This window comes from Plectropomus leopardus, chromosome 12 (assembly GCF_008729295.1).
Source record: "Plectropomus leopardus isolate mb chromosome 12, YSFRI_Pleo_2.0, whole genome shotgun sequence".
Classification (NCBI taxonomy): domain Eukaryota; kingdom Metazoa; phylum Chordata; class Actinopteri; order Perciformes; family Serranidae; genus Plectropomus; species Plectropomus leopardus.
Genome location: NC_056474.1, coordinates 20,849,741 through 20,867,735, shown reverse-complemented (window position 1 = coordinate 20,867,735; position 17,995 = coordinate 20,849,741). Strand labels below are relative to the sequence as shown.

The 17,995-nt window shown below is 40.7% G+C and overlaps 1 protein-coding gene across 3 annotated transcripts in view; it reads left to right on the top strand.

Moving 5' to 3' along the window:
* LOC121951677 (TSC22 domain family protein 2-like) overlaps positions 1-17,995 on the top strand; it is a 30,773-nt gene that overhangs the window by 6,679 nt on the left and 6,099 nt on the right. The window contains exon 2 of one of the 3 annotated variants that reach the window (XM_042498107.1): positions 8,510-8,584. The exons of the other annotated variants lie outside the window; for them this stretch is intronic. Within the exon in view, the coding sequence (XP_042354041.1) occupies positions 8,510-8,584 (75 nt within the window). The remainder of the gene's footprint in view (positions 1-8,509; positions 8,585-17,995) is intronic. 3 annotated transcript variants of the gene reach the window in all.

Sequence of the window (17,995 nt, the reverse complement as noted above, 5' to 3'; positions counted from 1 at the left end):
ACATTCACTTGCTCCTCACATGATCTATCTGTTGTTTTGTAGTAACAGGCCAAATACTTTAGATATAGGTCAGCTCTGCCATTTCAATTAAAATTACTTCAGTTTGTGACAATGCAGCTGCCTTGAGGCGCCGTGTTTTTGGAGCACCTATGTATTGCTTGTGAGGGGACCCAGCTCCCAGGCTGATAACAGCAGGAGCCTCTTACGACAGCTAAGCCCTATCAGACATTGAGCAGTAGTCTTTCCACTGTGCCTCTATTCTGCCGATAAGAGACATGACAGTGGGGTGTGTCAACCAACTGTGCTTGTCGGCACGTCGTGACCATTTTCTTTTGCAGTACAATGTGGCCTTAAAACAGGACCTTTGAACACGGTTAAAGCCACATGCACACTCCCCCTGTTGGAGCTGTGGGCTTGTTGATCCACTCAGAGCCCCGGCTGGTTTGTTAGTTTTCTAAGCACTGGTGCAGCATCAGTGCGACTGGTGCTTTGCACCTACCACCCTACTGATTGACTGACAGGCATGGCACAACAGTTGTTCATGTACACATGAGGTGTTGAATGACATTCCTTTGCAGCAGCAACTGTGGTATGTTCACAAGAGGTGGAGGAAGCTGCAAAGTGAAACTTGTTGTGCCTCACTTCACCAGGCATTTTAGCTATGCTTGGTATACCCCTACCCCTCCTTCTCCCAGCCTTCTTTTTTGAGCTCTTGCTTAATTTCTCCGCTGCACTGTTTATTTTGTCCGCCACACACAACAAAAACACTCCTCAAATGGACTCCTTCAGTGACAAATATCTATAATCAGCACAACACAGAAAGATATTATACATTTATGCCCACAGTTTTGACTTTCCTCAGCTTGCACAACCTGGAAAACCTCTCTTGGCCATTTGGTAGGCCCTAATGTTTGTCCCTGTCTTCCTCCACCCTGTAGTTTTCCCTGCAAGTAATTAAAGCAAAACAGTGGAGATACAGACTGCAGATTTGAAGATGTTGTTTTCATACTTAGAATATGATTCGCTCAGCTTAATGTCTCCCAGATGGCTTTCAACAACTGAAGGCGTAAAATAACCCTGGTGGATTGTCATAATGTCTTTGCTGCACTCACACAGGAGTTTGCTTCTGTGCTGCGGGCTCATTTGCATAAATGTATTGCATCTGTAGTTCTGTGTGTAATCGAAGTCGTGCTGGGGAGGTATGGTTTATTGTCCTCGCGCTATGGGAGCTTATATAAAATTGGACTAAGGAGGTCGGAGAGGCGAGGGGAGGGATGTAGTGAAGCAGTGACTGCCAACATGAATTGAGAGACTGTCTGTGTGGGTGGATGAGGGGTGTGTCTGTGAAAGGGGATGGGCTGACTCTGTGTGCACAAGTATCCACGTTGGGGGTGGAGATAGTGGTGGCGGGGGGAACTTACTGAGGAACCGAGGCTTTACTTTTTTGACGAATTCACTATTCACCAACGGCTTACTCGTTTTAAGCCACAGTGAAAGAAGTGTGGGTTTTATGTGTGAGAGTGATACAGCGAGTCAACGTGTAGCAAAGGGTCTTTCCCTCCCCTCTGTGACCTCTGGTTTACTGCTGTATCCTGTTTTCAGTCTGAGTCCCTCACACTGCTCTCCACCTTCTATTCATTTAATATTCCTCAGCTCTCTCACCGCTTCCGCACTGAGGCTTTCTGGTCATATCATATGACATTTGGTGGGCACATTTTATCCTGAGTGCCTCACAGAAGTAGAGGTACGCAGTTTTTTTTTTTTGCTTGACAATTTTGGACTCAATAGTAATTTGAGTTTTAAACCAGCCACCTTCATCCATGCTGTACATTTTTTTAGCTGCACAGCACCACATCTAGTTATCTGTGACGGAGCAATAACCTGCAACTGTACACTCTGTGGCGTTCGTTATTGAAACTGTCTTATACCGAAAAGAGTTTCTAATTATGGCTGGGCGGTTAATCGCATTGTATTTTCCATGACTATTTTGGCTTCCAGTGATTATGAAAACAAGGCGTTTTTGTTTTTTTACTGAAGGAACTTTTTAACGTTTTAAGGACCCCCCTTTTTTGCTGTGTCAAGAACTAATACGGCTTTCCCACCAAAATTTGCACGTGCACACAGGTTTTTCAAATACAGGTAAACCCACTAAATGTTCCGGTATCATTTTTTTCCTTCCCGATATTGATTCCAATACCTGAACCTGCATATCTGCTGATACCAAGGACTGATCTGACGCCATCGTTAAAAAAAAGGCTGTATACTACAAACCCTGACTGGATGTGAAATGTTGGCTATTTTGTGTATGGCTACAGAGAATGAATGCCAAAGAAATGACCAAATTGCTGGCAGTTTTTTTAAACCATACACTTTAAAGTGAGAATCAATTCTTCTTTGGTGCTCTAAAATAGTAGTTACACCTGCTGTGTAGGCTACAGTTTTAGAGCAGTGAACATTTTGGGGAAAACATCTCTTTTATCTTGGTATGAAACTTCTTTTTAGTTTTTTGTAAGTCGTGGTATTGGATTGGTGCTTGGACTGGCATGCTCGCTGAGACCCGATCCAGCACATTAGGCAGTATCTGAGGCGGTTCTGATGCTGGTATCGATATTGGAACAACTCTAGTTGTTATCCCAATCGCTGGCCAGCTTACAGGACGTCACTTCAGTGTTTCTATTGGCAGTGCAAATTTTAACAAAAAAAACCCCCAAAAAACCCTTAAAGGTATGTAGATCACAGGCACACTTTCCATGGGGCACCTCCTTGTAGAGAATCCCCAGAAAACATTTACATTTATTAAAGTGCAATAAATGTTTTCAAAGTAAGTGAGTAATTGTGTTAATCATGATCTCACTATCGACAAAAATGATGGTGATTATGATTTGTGGCATAATTGAGCAGCCCTATTCCTAATATTTATATGAATATGGGGCACAGTTTAACAGCACAACAAACTACACCCCCCCCCAAAAAAAAGTAGAGTAAAAGTCTCTGTAAACCAGTTTCAACAAAAACGCAAGATTATTATTGTTTCAAAGGACGTCTGTTGTTTTAGATCTAAAGTGACAGCTGAGTGTATTTAGCCACATCACTCTTCTGCTCGTGCTATGAACACACTGTGTCTTTTTTATGTTTCTGTGTACACAAGTTGTTCACTCTGCCTTCTTTCCTTTCCCTCAGAGCTGTTTTCAAAAAAAGATGTATTGTTCTGGTTGGGCCAACTTTACTAATCTGTATGTCTGTAGGCTTCGCTTCAGTCATCACCTCCACCCCGCCCTAGGTATGGAGGCCCTCCATTGTTCTGACAAGCAGAGAAACATCAGCGGCTCAGTCCAAGGTTTTAATGGCTTGTTTAACTGGGGATGTGCTGTACTGTGCCGCAGATAAGCTTAGCTGAGAATGTGCCTGTTATCTTGTTTTTGGAAAATGGGACTTGAGTAACTTGAAGGATTACCAACACTCACTTTTTAGCTGTTTTATACTTCTGGCTTTTCGCCAGCTGAGCAGAAAAACTAATAATGATTTCATGTTATATTATTTTAAGTATTCATTATTTTTTTCTAAAAATAACAAAGTTATATCTTAAGATTCCTTTTTGGTCTGTTATTTTTATCTAATCATGTACTTAAAAATTAAGATCCTTGAGTGACATGATGTGGGGCACTTCATCAGATTTTACGTCGCTTAAGGTTTTATACAATAGGTTTTATACAATATTTCACATATGCAATAACAAATGAGCTTTAAATTTTAGCTCAGTGTCTCTCACTTCCTGTCCTGCTCACCCAGTCTCTCTCATTATCTCTCTAGTTTTTCGGGAAGTTGGCAGCACAACCGTTGTTCTTTTTTCAGTGTAAAAAAAAAAAGTCTGTAATATAAATTTAAATCCTCTGATACTACAAACAGTGCTCGCTTGTAGCTCAACTGCTTTCTGTACACAAAGCAGCTTATGTTTGACCAGTTTCCACACTGGTGGTTCTTGGAAGTACCTTGGAAGTACCCAGGAAGAGGGGACTTTTTGGGGGAACTGTGGCCAACAATCAGAAAGTTGAACTTGGTTCCAGCGGTTTTCACGGTGATAAAGGTCCCTGTTGCTTATGCTAGTGGGCTGTTAGCATCCCAGTGGCCCCCTGTGGCCCCCTGTGGCCCCCTGTGGACTGTAATCATACAATGGCTCTGGGTCCTCCCTGTTCTCCGTCTCCCTCGTCTACAACCCAGAACCTGCTGACAGAAACTCCCACAGGGCAGCTGGAATCTAAATAGTTTTGACCTACTTTTGCTGTGTGGCAGATGGATGGATGGTGCAGAGAACCTGAAGCCTCATGAGCTACAACAGTAAGAGCTTTCAACACCATTCTCAGACCTCCCCCTTTGCACCCTCTGACTACCAGTTAAAGTCCGTCTACTGCTACACCCACTTTGTTCGTTAGCCCTCAGCACTTTTTCCTGTGCCTCAACAAATTGAGTACGGAGGCAGAAAAGGGCAAACGCACTACAACAGCCCACAATATTTCCATCAGAAAAACAGCTTAAGAAACAATGCCAAATTCAAAAAGGCCAATGAAATCCAAAACAAATGGGAATATGCTCAAGAAAGCCAAAACCAAAGACCCTATATAATAACACCACTGTAATATCACCCATTGGTTTACTGAGCCCAGTTGTAAAACTTCTAGTTTGGCATTTCGGCCATTGCCATTTTGGATTTTTTGAGACAGAAAGACGCTGGAGATAAACCCTAACACTAGCTGCTAAATTGGTAAACACGGAGCATTTACAGCTATGGTTAATACTGTGATAATGCTATTTTCGCTAGCCAAAAGCAGGATGGAAACCAGTAAAATAAAATGTATTTCCGGCAAAAACTGAACATCAGACTCCTTGGGAGGATCTCTTGGTACAACCAAATGCTGAAGACTGTTTTTAAGCAACTAAAACATTATAATTACAGTGTTTCATACAGAATTAGAATCTAAGTGTGGCTGTAGCTCATGATGGGGGGGGTTAAAACAGAGATTCATAATACTTTTATATATGCAGTGGGATCCCTTTTTCTCATTGTGTGTGTGTTTCCCCTTTTTTATCATTCTGTGTCCCCTCTCTAAATTTGGACATTTTTGCAGCCTGTGAACACAGAGCAGATGGAGCTCGTCTTGAGTACTTTTTCCCTCAACAGCAGTTTGAGGAGTTTCAATTGCAGCGTAGTTACATTGCATCATGTTACCTGCCATGGTAGCAACTAATCAATGGAAAGCACCCACCTGTCACTCAAAAGCAGCCACCTTTAATTCTGCATGGTTGGTGTCTTTCTGACTTTGCATATGTTCTGATTGCCGTGTGCTTGCTGTAAATGTTTTTTTTTCTTTTTAAAGCACTTGTTTTTCACTTGCAGCAAATTGCTGTTGTCGTATTTGTTTTGGATTTTTGTGTTTTTGAATTGGCATTGTTTCCAAAAAAAAACATAAGCTGCCCAAGTCAACCAATTGCCAATTTTTTTTTTTTGCCAACCAATTTTTTTTCTCTGCTGGAGCAAATGCTTGACGGTTTGACACAGAAGTGAAACTCTGTTATAACACTTTTATTTTCTGTTTACTTTGCTCTCACTCTTTACTCTTCCATTTTTCACTTTTATTTGCAATTTTCCTTCAAACAGAAATCCCCCTGCCCCCATCTGCTCATCACGTAAAGCTACTGTGTTTTTTTCTTTTGCTCAATGAGTTTGCAAGGTTATTAAAGAGGTTCAACACAGTGAAACTTAACCTTTGACGCAGCCACTGGTCTGCAGCGCAGGCACATTCAAGGAAAAACCATGAGCTGTGCTCCAGCTAGAAGTGTGACATCAACCACCAAGAATGCACCCAAAAGGTTATTTTAGTCTGCTGCCAGGTCATACATTTGCTTTGGGGCAGTTGTGGGCAAAGCCTGAACATGTGCAACCATTGTTTAGTGTCAGGTTAGCTTGTGTGCTTTGAGAATGAAGTTTGGAAGAAGAGGATTTGGCTCCCATGTGTACATATCTGGTGGGTCACTCCCTTGTCTTTCTGTCCTCCTCACACCACATACTCTGGGTTTATGGGGAGATGGCACTTAACCACTGCTCAACACATTGGTTGGTTTACAAAGAGGGGCTTTCATAGATGGATATTGACATGTTAGATTTTCGAGTTACAAAGAGAGCTATTGAGAGGCGAGTGTTTGCTACTTGAAAACAAGGAATGATGACTCCTCCAGTGCTTACCTCATTCATGAAGAGGTTGCTGGACTTCAAGTCATTTGACCTCCACAGTTTCAGCCGATAACTGGCTCGCACAGAGCTCTTGAGTTTTAGCTCTGAAAAAAAAAAGAGAGAGGTTTTCTGTGGAGGTGTGTGCTCGCCACACGTGTGTGCCTGTGGAGGTTTTTCTAGGGCCACTGCCCGCAAAGTAAAATTAAGCAGAGGCATAGGGGGAGGTTTGTTAGAGTGTTTGGTCATGAGGTAATGTGACAAGGGGAGTTTGTGCCAAGGATTTCTAGGAAAAGAGCCTTGGCTGCTATAATATTCACACACATGCTGTAAATCAACTCCTCATTCCTGTGTGTGTGTGTGTGTGTGTGTGTGTGTGTGTGTGTGTGTAACTCTGCCTGCCCTGGCTTGCTCCTCTGTATGTGTAGTTGCACATTGTGTGCATATGCTCATGTCAGTGTGCATTTACATTTGTGTTAATGTGGGAGAGACACAGTTAGTTTTGAAAGGCAAAGGCCTGGAGTAGATTAAATATGTGTGTGTGTGTGTGTGTGTGTGTGTGTGTGTGTGTGTGTGTGTGTGCGCGTGTGCGTGCATGCGTGTGTGCGTGCGTGCGCGTGCACGAGTGTAGGGGTCACAGTAGGGATTTCCTTTCCCTTTCCCGAATATACATCCCTTGGCATGGAACACAATGTACTTGCAGGTGATCGCCAGGAACAAGGAGGTAATGTTAAAGGGACAGTTCGCCCCCCAAATCAAAATAACATTTTTTGTCTTTCCTGTAGAGCTCTTTATCACTTCACATTGTTTTGCTATCAGTTGCAGTGTGTTAAAGATATCGATATCGGCCACAGAGGTGTCTGGCTTCTCTCTAATATAAAGGAACTAGATGGCACTCAGCTTGTGGCGCTCAAAGTGCCAAAAAAAAAATACATTTGAAAAACATTACAGCCGTGCCTCCTTCCAGAAACCATGACCCAGTTATTCAAGATAATACACAGACTTTGTTGTGAGCAGTTGTGTAGGATGTATGGATGTATGTAGGGACCCTTTTAGGTGTAGCTGCGTCTTCTTCGTCAGCTGAGGAGGACGCAGTTTAGGTCCAGGTGAAAGGTTATGTTGAGAGTATCATTACATATTCCTGAGTGAAACAGGATAGGCAGGAGGGGTATAACATTAGGAGGAATTTTTTGACATGATTGTTGTAATTACATGCAGGAATGCGTGTTCAACATATTTTGTTTTTGAGGAAGAAAACATGATTGGATTTGATATAAGCATAAAGAGAAATTTAGTTTTTGTATTTTTTTTAATTTTTTACATGTATTGTTAAATAGGTGTACAGTATGGTTGGGAATGGGACCTAAAGGGTTAAAAGGGCATTTATCATTTCATCTGGACTTAATTTACATATTACACTGTCACAAGCACGAGCTTTTTTTTCCATTAGTAGATGTATGCTTCCTTCTGCACAGTGATATGATTGGTGGGCCCAGTCAGACAGAAAATAGTTCCTACATGAAACTGCTCACAAAAAGGTGTGTTGATTATCTTAAGTAACCGGATCATTATATCTGGAAAGAGACATTGCTGTTGAGTTTTTTTTTTGAGCACCCCATGCTGAGAGCCATATAGTTCCACTATATTGGAGAGAAGGCAGAAATGTTTATGGCCGATATCTCCAACACTCTGCAGCTCTTCAAAAACAAACTAGATTGATGAATAGCACTACGGGTAAGAGGAAAATATGGATTTTTTTTTATTTTGGGATGAACTGTCCCTTTAAGGATAAATTTCATAACATGACAGGGCAACAAATTTCAGCTTTGTGAATGAACTGCTAATTTGTCAACTCAGTTATGAGCTGAGAGGGATTTAAAAATTTCAGCTTAAAACCCGAGGGAGTGGCTGATGTTTTTGTGTGTGTTTGCTCCTGAAGAAAACAGCCTGAGCATGAGTGATGGCCAACATACTGTAGAGAAAGGGCCTGAGGGGAGGCCCTTAAAGTTTATGAAGCTGTCCCACCTTTGAACACACATTCCTGCATTGAGGTCAAGACTCCTTCCTGCAGCCTCTTTGCTTTACTCTGCTTAAATGTCCCATATGTTTTATTGAAAGCTAAGAGCCTTTTCTCCAGCGAACAAATTACGAGCGAAAGAGTGTTTTTCAGGGGATATGAAGTTAGATAAGGAAGCATTTCTAAGAATCAGAACTTTTGTCCACTTTCACTGTTTCAACTCTTGGCTATTTCTGTCTCTTCTTTCTTTCCCTGAATGGTGGACACAGGAACCCCTCCAAGGCTTTCTACCAGGCCTTCCAGTCTGGCAGCAGATTAAGGGACTCAAAGGCCCACAGTGATAGGTACAGTACTATACTGGAATGGGCTGGACAGACCTGCAAGAGTGTAACAACATGTGTGCAGTGTTCAGTAGCAGCGAGCTTTGCTTTCTCCATGTGCATGGATTGAGTTTGGAAACAAAGGCTGGCAGCAAGCGCGGGATTGGCCAATAGACTTCTCAACAACCTCTCTGTCTCTCTGTAATTGCTCCCTCAAATCTCTTCGTCTGCTGCTTTCTTTTACACTCTCTGTCTATAATGTATGTATATTGTCGGTGTCGCTGAAGAATTAGTTTTAATTTACTGCCTGGGTGTTATATCCACACAACTAGCTACCATCTCTTTTGTATTACAGCATAATTACTGAGATCTTGCTGTGCAGAGACAAACAATAGAACTTAATCCAACAGGGCAAGCAACACATGTAGGCAAACAGTTCAGCAGATTGTAAACAAGGTTAACCAAAGTACATCTGCAACTAATTACTTTTTTATCATCAATTTATTTATTTTTTCTCAATTAAGCAATCAATAATGCTATCAGTTAAAGGTCAGAGATCCAAAAGCCCAAAGGTATTAAGCTTAGAACGATATAAAACAGAGTTAGACAGATACATTTCTCAGGTTGATACTCGGCTGATATTAGCTGTTTGCGGGTGTGGGTGTATATGTTGACTGATAATAAAAAATAAATAAATAGCCATACAGAAATACTAAACTAGGTTGAACACCAACAAGTTGATTTCTCAACAACAAAATGTAGGAGTGAATTGGTACATCAGTTGGGGGTCAATATATCAATTGCCTCAACAAACCAATACTGATTACTGATTCAAGGTGGAAACACAGACACATATCTTCATTTGTGAAATTTCCACGGGACATCTTTGTTGCATTATCCATCCAAGTGCAAATCTTTCTTAACATTTCTTGCAGCCGAGCGGCGGGCAAATAATAGCAAGAAGCAAAGAAAAAGATGATGCAGATATTTACAGATATCATCTTGTATTAATCACAGGCCCCTGAGTTGAATAGAATAAAAATTGCATTGTGGCAGACTTTGTGATATCAGCAAATATAGTATCGTCTGAAGAATCAGACTGATATTGATTTTTTTTGTTTGTTTGTTTGTTTTTTAAGTGGCTGAATCACATTTTGCTGCTGTCCTCTCCACCGCAGTACATTACTTATCTTCTGTGGCAGTACTTCTGTCTGCTTCTCCAAACTGGGGCATGCTGTCTGCGATCTACTGTAGGTAATACACTTACTATGGATAAAAACCTTCAAAAGGTCCAAGCTATCCCTTTAACTATAAACGAGATGATCGAAATTATGCAGGAAGTAGAAATGCAGTCTGTTTGACATTTTGAACAGGCACTTGGTAATAATGTTATCATTCATATGAATTTTTACTTCCCAGTAAGTGAATTGATCATCTGACTGCTCGCGTTACTTGCAGTGTTAGATTTCATTATAGTTTCAACATCCCAAGATCTCAGTAATAGTTTGTTTAGTACTGTTTTTATCCTTTACAGAAAAGGGCCAAAACTATAAAAATGTTAGTATTGTCAGAAATGAATAACTTTAACATCCTCAGCTTGTTGCTTTCAAGTGGATGAGAGCGGCTGCAGAGTGTGTGCATGCTATCTGTAACACAGGCCTGAAATAACAGCCTGAGTACGGCCTAGTTTGCAGTGCAACACTCTCTCCATTGTGTCACTGTGCCTGTCAAGTGACTGTTAATCACAGCTGCATTTTGAATTCATGATTGAGCTTTTGAATAGATAACTGACACTAGACGCTGCTCATGTGTTCATACAGACACTTTGATGTACATAAGCTGTTAGCGTGTCACACTGAGGGAGTGCCTTCAACATTTTTATGATGCCTTTTACAAAAATGAAAAGGGAAGCACAAGAAACCATATCTGTGAGACAGGAAATGAAACTGTTTTTAGAGAAATATAGAGCTGACACACCATCACCAGCCACCGAGGAACTGCGCACGCACACACACACACACACACACACACACACACACACACACACACACACACACAGAGAGAGAGCAATATTAGTCCATTTGCTGCCTCAGCAGCCTTTGTTATATCGCTGCAAACAGGTAAATAAACATTGTGATGGCATTATCTAAACTGGGATAATGTGTGTAGGGTTTTTACTTGAAGACTCAATAGGTTTTACTTGTATTCACTGTGTTTTTGTTAGTGCCATTCGCCCAATTTAAGGTGATTTCCCATCTCAACAGAAAATTACTTGAGCCACATGCTTCACTTCTTTTTTTTTCAGTGTTGCTGTTGTGGGTACACTGCCCTGCCAAAGGCTGCTTTTGTTTCCATGGAAGCAAAGATAACCAGGTCTTTGTTTGAAACTGTGTTTGGTCGATCTTGGTGATGGCCTTTGGCATTGACCCTTAATCAGTCTAATTTATTCAGGTTTATTTCAGATCAAGTCAGAGGCAACCCAGTGAAGTCATAAGAGGTTGTGAAAGACAAAATGTGCAAGAAAAACATGTGACATTTTGGCAAATGAAGACACTGACCTTAAATTTCCCACATATCCTTTTGTGGTTGTTTATAAGTCCCTTTATGGAAATGAAGTTTTTGATCACACCCTTCACAGTGAGAGTCAGACCACACGGTCAGCGGGATGATTGTAGCTCTCCTGCAATGTAGAGGAAATGACATACAAAGACACATTTATATTCATCTTTGTTTATGGGGGACTTTTCCTGTCTCTATGCTGTTTTTAAAGCCTCACCAACTGCACAGTAGAACGTGCATTGCAGAAGACTGTTGTCAAAATGAATCCGCGTGGCTCACTTGGCACATGTTCCTGGCCGAGGACTTTTGCAGTATGTCATCCTGTTACGCCTCTCCTTTTATATTCTTTCTTCCTCATTAATCTTGGCTTATTAGAAAATCATACAGGACATAAAACATTTGAATTTGCCAATTCAACAATTAAGCAAAATGCACATATGAGGGGTGTAACTGTACACAGAAGTCACCTTTCAATTTATGCCCCAGTTTAAGAATTATGGTTTGGTGCAAGTTAGGTACAACTGGGGGAAGAAAACAGTGCATAAGGACACTTTTTATTTATTTGAACGGACATTAGTGCAAATGTTAGTAGTGACAAGACAACCTCCTCTTGATGGAAACAGAGGTAGCATTTTGCCCACTGGTAACCTTATTTGTGGCAGCCCACCACAAACTTTTCTCGGAGTGCAAAGCAGACCCTGGACACAGACCAGTCAGCAGAATGGCAGTGAAACTTCATTGTTAATTTGGCTTGGACCTTAAGTTTGCTTTCGCTTGCTTGCTTCTCTCATCGCTTCATCTCCTCTGATCACCTCTGACCAGGTTAACATATCAGTAATCCATCCCGCGACTTCAACTGCACAAACAGCTACTGAGGAAAAAAAGAACTCGTGAAAAGCTCTGCCTGCACTGAATTTAGAGAGGGGGCACAGAATGATAAAAAAAAGGGACACGCATACAAGATTAAAAGAACAGGAAGTTTGCTGGCACCCTAAATTTGTCTATTATGCTCTCAGTCTTACTTCTTATTAAATCTGCTTGAATCTCATCATTTGCATTATTATAGAGTTTGTCTTGATAAGACAAAAATAGTAGACTTCAAAAATAAACCCTCCATAATGATGTCTTATCTATTTATCACTCTGTAATTGGACGAGAGTCGTGCCATTCTCAAAACAGATGCATGCTTGGTTGCTTTCACACTTCCTCATTTATTCTCTGCTGTCTTACTGCAAGCTACAGGCACAGCTGTGTCATATAATGTAACATAAATAGTGGAAGTTGTCAGGTCCTGCATGAAATGAAAGTAGGCACATCTGATATGACTATATAGACTATATAGAAATCATAAACCGGTAACTCAAGATAATCCACAGACCTTGTCTTAAGCAGTTTCATGTTGGACCTATTTTCTTTCTACTGAACCCACCAACAGCCTCAGCGAAGTATGTGGATTATCTTGAGTAACCCAGTCATGAATGCTGGAAAAAGACAATGCTTGCAATTTTTAATTATTTAATTATTTTATTTTTAATTTTTTGGCACTTTGAGCATCGTAAGCTGAGTGCCATCTAGTTCTGTTATATTGGAGAAAAGGCAGCCATCTCTATGGCCGATATCTCCAAACCTCGGCAACTCACACCAAAACAATCTAGACTGATAAATTGCACTACAGGTACAAGGAAAATAATGTATCTTTGATTTTGGGTTGAGCTGTCCCTTTAAATCTGAAAATTTGAGTTTTTCATGTGTGAAAAGTGTCTAGGTAAGTTGGACTTGTGCACCTGTTGTCCTTTGGGCATATGATCAGACCCGTCCTACGAAGCAGTGCTTGTCTCGTCATGTCTCAGAGTAAAATAGACTTTGCTTTGTTTTCACTGTGTTGCTGAAGGAAACTTACTACAGCTCTTAAATATGCCAGCAGTTCTGCCAGAGGCAAGGAATGAGAACTATTCAATGCAGAGATGAGTTATTCACCCTGGCTGCTCCACTTGCCCACGCTTCGTGTGAGTGTAAACTTTTCTGCTGCTAATGGACTTTTTATTGACATTCCTATTTTACAGCTTACATCGTATGGGGAGCACCAAACTCTAAACGCAGCTTATAAAAGTCAGTTATATTAATGTGGAAGGTGAAGATTACAGAAGCGTTAGCTGCGTAGTCAGTGGCAGTCTAAGTTCAAACCCTCATTAGTATTCTGTTTCATCTCAGCCCAGCCCTTTGCCCCGCAGGGCTTGACCTTACTTACTTCAGATGTTATATACTGTTTGCTTTTTAACGCTGGGAAAACAAAGGCTTTACCATGCATTCAATGTTATGTTTTGAAGTAGGCTGCTCAAACAAGTTCTTGGCTTTGGCGTGAGATCTGGAGGCTTAAACAAGATCATGTGTGTCAGGAGCAGTACTTTGACCAGGCACACTCACTTATGTTGTGGTTTCCAGAACCGCCCCCCCTCCCCAGTGCCAGTTGTTCTTGGAAGTTCTGCCTTGAGCGCCGGATGGTGTCCTAATATGGTTTTGACTTAATTGTTATTCCTGCTGGCTTCAGTGTAACTCGTGAAGTAAAGAGTGTCCGCCCAAACCATCATGACTTAACAAACTCATCTTTGACTCCAGGAAGCAGAACTACTTCACTGCGGACACTGTGTATCTCTCTCACACTTTGAGAAGTATTATTGTGTTGTTGATGTTTTCCAGTCTCCACAGTTACTATCCCATCACTCGCCTGTCACATATCCGACTGACGGCACACATGGGAACTGTGAGTGTTTCTCTGTTTTTTTTGATCTGTGGTGTCAGTCCATCGTGTTATTGCCTCTAATGAAGCCAGCTGGAGAAAAGCGTCATACCCCCTGCTTTAATGGCAGTAAGTAAATACACAGACATCGAGGCAAGGAACTGTGACAAAGCATTACTGTGGGGCTGAAATGACAGCTTTGAGGCTCAAAATTATGCCCCGTATTTATCAGGCCGAGCTTTGGATCGGGACGGTGTTACAAGCGGAAATCGCCAAATGAGCGGCGTTGCTAGTTAATGTTAGCTCCCGTCAGATAAGTAGCAAAATTAACCTCTAGACTGACATGCGTAACCAGTCATAAAGATTCTGATTAACGACTAACCATTGACATCTCTAGTTTGATTGTTTTGGATGGACAAAATAAGCAAGTTAAAGTTAAATATGTCGAATTGCATTCTGTGAAGTTGTAATTGGCATTCTTCTCTATTTTCTGATTGATTTTCAGATTGCTGCGGGAATGAGTACTAAAATGCAGAAATTACTTTAGGTTCACTCATCTCGAAGTCGGTAGGGATTTTTGATTTTTTTTTCTGTTTAATGCCAAAAATGAGGTCTGTGGTTAAAACCAGCTTAAGAGACTTTCATGTTTTGTTCTAAGACATTAAAGTTCATAAATACCCCTCCCATAAATTTTAAAGCTTTTATGTGTCTTAAAAAAGACAGTTGCTAAAGAGACTACAGCCGGGGTTGGTAGTGACGCATTACAAACAACGCAATAAGTTATGGGTAGGTGTTTTTAGAAAGCAAGTGCTTTTCATGTTATTTTTTATAACTTTTCTTCTACTCTGATATTTTTTTTTTTTACCCTTAATGTACTTTGAACTTCATTACATTTGCCATTTTTACCTGTACTGTACTGCACTGTACTGTACTGTACTTCTCTTAATGGGGGTATTGAATGTAGGGTGGGGAAAGCGTGCTCCTATACTGCGGATGCCATTTTTCCAGCTGCGTGGAGGAAAAAGAAAGCACCCCGTTGGTTGACCACGATGCAATAATGACAGACAAAAACCCAGAACAAGAGGCAACATCCAGCAACAATCCTTAGCCACATCTGATCACATTTTTTTATACCAAAAATCTATAAAAAAAAAAAAAAAAAAAAGAAAAAAGAGAAGAAACTGCCTGCTGTGCCTCCTCAAAAACACGCGATCTCTAGCTCAGTAGATCACTAGTACAAAGCCATGAGGGCTAAACTCTCCCAACAGTCATACAACATGACTTGACAACGTGTTTAAAAATAGTATAAATTAGATTTAACAATAACTGTCAACAGTTGTTTATTACGAGTCTTAAGCACTTTCACATTGCACAAATTAGCCTAGCAGCTAGCGGTGCTTAGCTACACAAATTGCACGTATTATTTATGCTTTTTCTTACTCATCGCTGGTTAAAGTCACTGCATCTCCCGACAGAACAGGGCAGTTGAATTGAAGTATGTTTTACTGTTGATAGAGAGCAGCTAATGTTTCTGTGTTGCTGCAAGAAAGTAGCAAAGTGAGTTAACCGTCCAAGCAGGTACATCGTTGTAAATCCCATAACGTCATTGCTGACCCTTAGTTTCTCCTAATCGAAAATGTGAACACCTGCTGATTTATTTCGGAGTAACAATGTTATTCTTACCATCTTTCTCTTGGCTACTTGCCATCTGCCTGCAGCTGTTTGAAAATGAAGGCGTATCTCAAAGATGATGATATGGATCAGTGTTATCATTTTGCATCCATCCATCTACATCATTCATTTTTGAATCAATATGTTTATCCAGATTGATAGATACACCCCTATGTACTACAGGCCACGCCATTCACATTACTGGTATTGAATAAAGTACTGTAACGGTATCGGTTTCACTTTAAGTGTACTGGTATTGTATTTTTGAAACAATATCGAGGCCTGCTACGGAGTGCAAGTCTGTTAATGGTAAAGCATGTTTTTGTCTGTACTGTTTGAAGCCACTGGTGAGGCAACGAGGGTGTAGCCCAGACAAACCATTCGGGGTCTGTACTTTACAGAGGAAGAGATTCCTCTAGGCACAGGACTATTGAAAACTCCTGTTAGGGAGGAAAACTATAGGGGGGCCTCGTCTAAATTAAACACACATTTGATGCAGGGTGAGGCTGAGGTTGATGCAGTTTTTTCTTACATTTGGTTGTGTAACCACTCCCGGGGGGGTCACATAATGTGGTCTCTATGAGGGAGAGAAAGAGACACTAATGAGAAACTACTGCCTGCTGAAATGAGCATTCTTGTTTGTAATTTATTTCCCAAAGAGACGTCCGTGTGTCTGTCTGTAGAGGCTGAGTGACAACATGTGTATCTCTTTCAACACGCGTGCGTTGCTCATTGTGTGATGTACTTGCATGTTAGACATAGTTATATCTGGCAGGGATCACAGGCAGAAGTGTAGCACAGGGGATGTGAGTGACAGTGTTTCATAGCAGCGGAGGTATGGGGGACATTCCTTACCCGCTACAGCCCGCTGATAACAATCTACTGAGTGCTTCCTCTGGCCTCACACACATAAATTGGATGGTGTGAAGGAACAGAACATTGTGTCCTCAGGTCTGTAGTCGACCTGCTGTCTGCCTCATGATGGCATAAGTTTTCAGTGTCTTTTCCTTCACCCACTGTTGAGACGTCAACCTACATTTGGGATTCCTAATTGAGCCTGACTAATAATGGATTTTTTGAGGCCAATAAATCAATACGCCAATCAATATTTGAATTTAAAAAAAAAACAACTTAATGCTGGAGTATCAGCTGATACTCATTTTTGATCAAACATTTTGATTCAGATTAGTTTATTAAAGAGATACTATGCACTGAGTGAGACATTTCACAATTGCCGGTGCCCTCTGGTGGAAAAACTATTTAATGGTGAAACTTCTACAAATGACCTAAAACATATTTTTGGCATTTTTGCACGTTCTGGTCACTTATACTTGTATATACCAATACTAGATTTAGATTTCCCGCACATTCCTGTATTTGTGGTGGCTCGCCACTATATCACCATTCGTGCCACATATTGGTTTTCCATTTTTTTTAATTTTTAGGATATGCCTTTATTTTGAAATTGTGTCACCATTAATTTTTTTTAATTGATGCTGGTGGTTCCCAGAGGATGAACGTCATGACTTTGTTTATCCCCTGACTGCAGGTGTAGCGCCACCATGAGGTTTTTGTGTGAAATGTCTCAACAACTGTCTGATGGTTTGCCACGAAATCTGGTAAAGCTATTGAAAGTTATTCTTGGTTAGTATCAGAGAACAAGAGAAAAAACGAAGTAAACATGAACACTAAGAGAGAGCGAGAAAACTAAGCTGGAAACAGTGTATGGATACTGTAGAACATTAATACTGAAACCATTTTGAATATTCAGAACTGATATGTAGCCTTTTGGTAAATCATTATCGAGTGCTCCAGGGAAAACATTCTTCTGTGGGCCGATGTGAAAGTTAGCGTCGTCCTGATTCCCTCTCGCATTGGATTTTTCCATTAAATGTAGGATTATTGCAGAAAATTTGCTCTGTGGTGAACAAATGTTTACGATACTCATGTTTTGTTCAGCAAGATGATCTTCACAAATAAACACCGCTTTAAGGATTTCTGAAACCTAAATGCAATCAACATAAGAAAAAAAGATGTCAGGCAAAAAACGACCTACATGATGGTTGCGTGACTTAACATCCCACAACGAGGCTGTAAGGCCGCATTGGGCGTGATGTTGGTATGTAGTCTCGTTTACCCACTTTTTAGCAACCGCCTTTTTAAAGACATTACAGCTTCAAAGCTCCTGAGTTTGGTATTTAACTGACGCATTTTATGTCGCAGAACAAAACATGAAAGTCTCTTCAGCTTTTGTTAATCAAAGACCTTATTTCAGTCATCTAACCAAAAAACACATTAAAAAAAACCCATTGACTTTGAGACGAGGGAATCAATACTGAAATACTTACTAATTTCTGTGTTGTAGGACTCATTTCAGAGGTACTCTATTACTGACAACACTAATTTCTGTCACACTTGTCTCACAGCAGTTTGAATACTACAGAGACAAAAAATACCTATTGATGAAA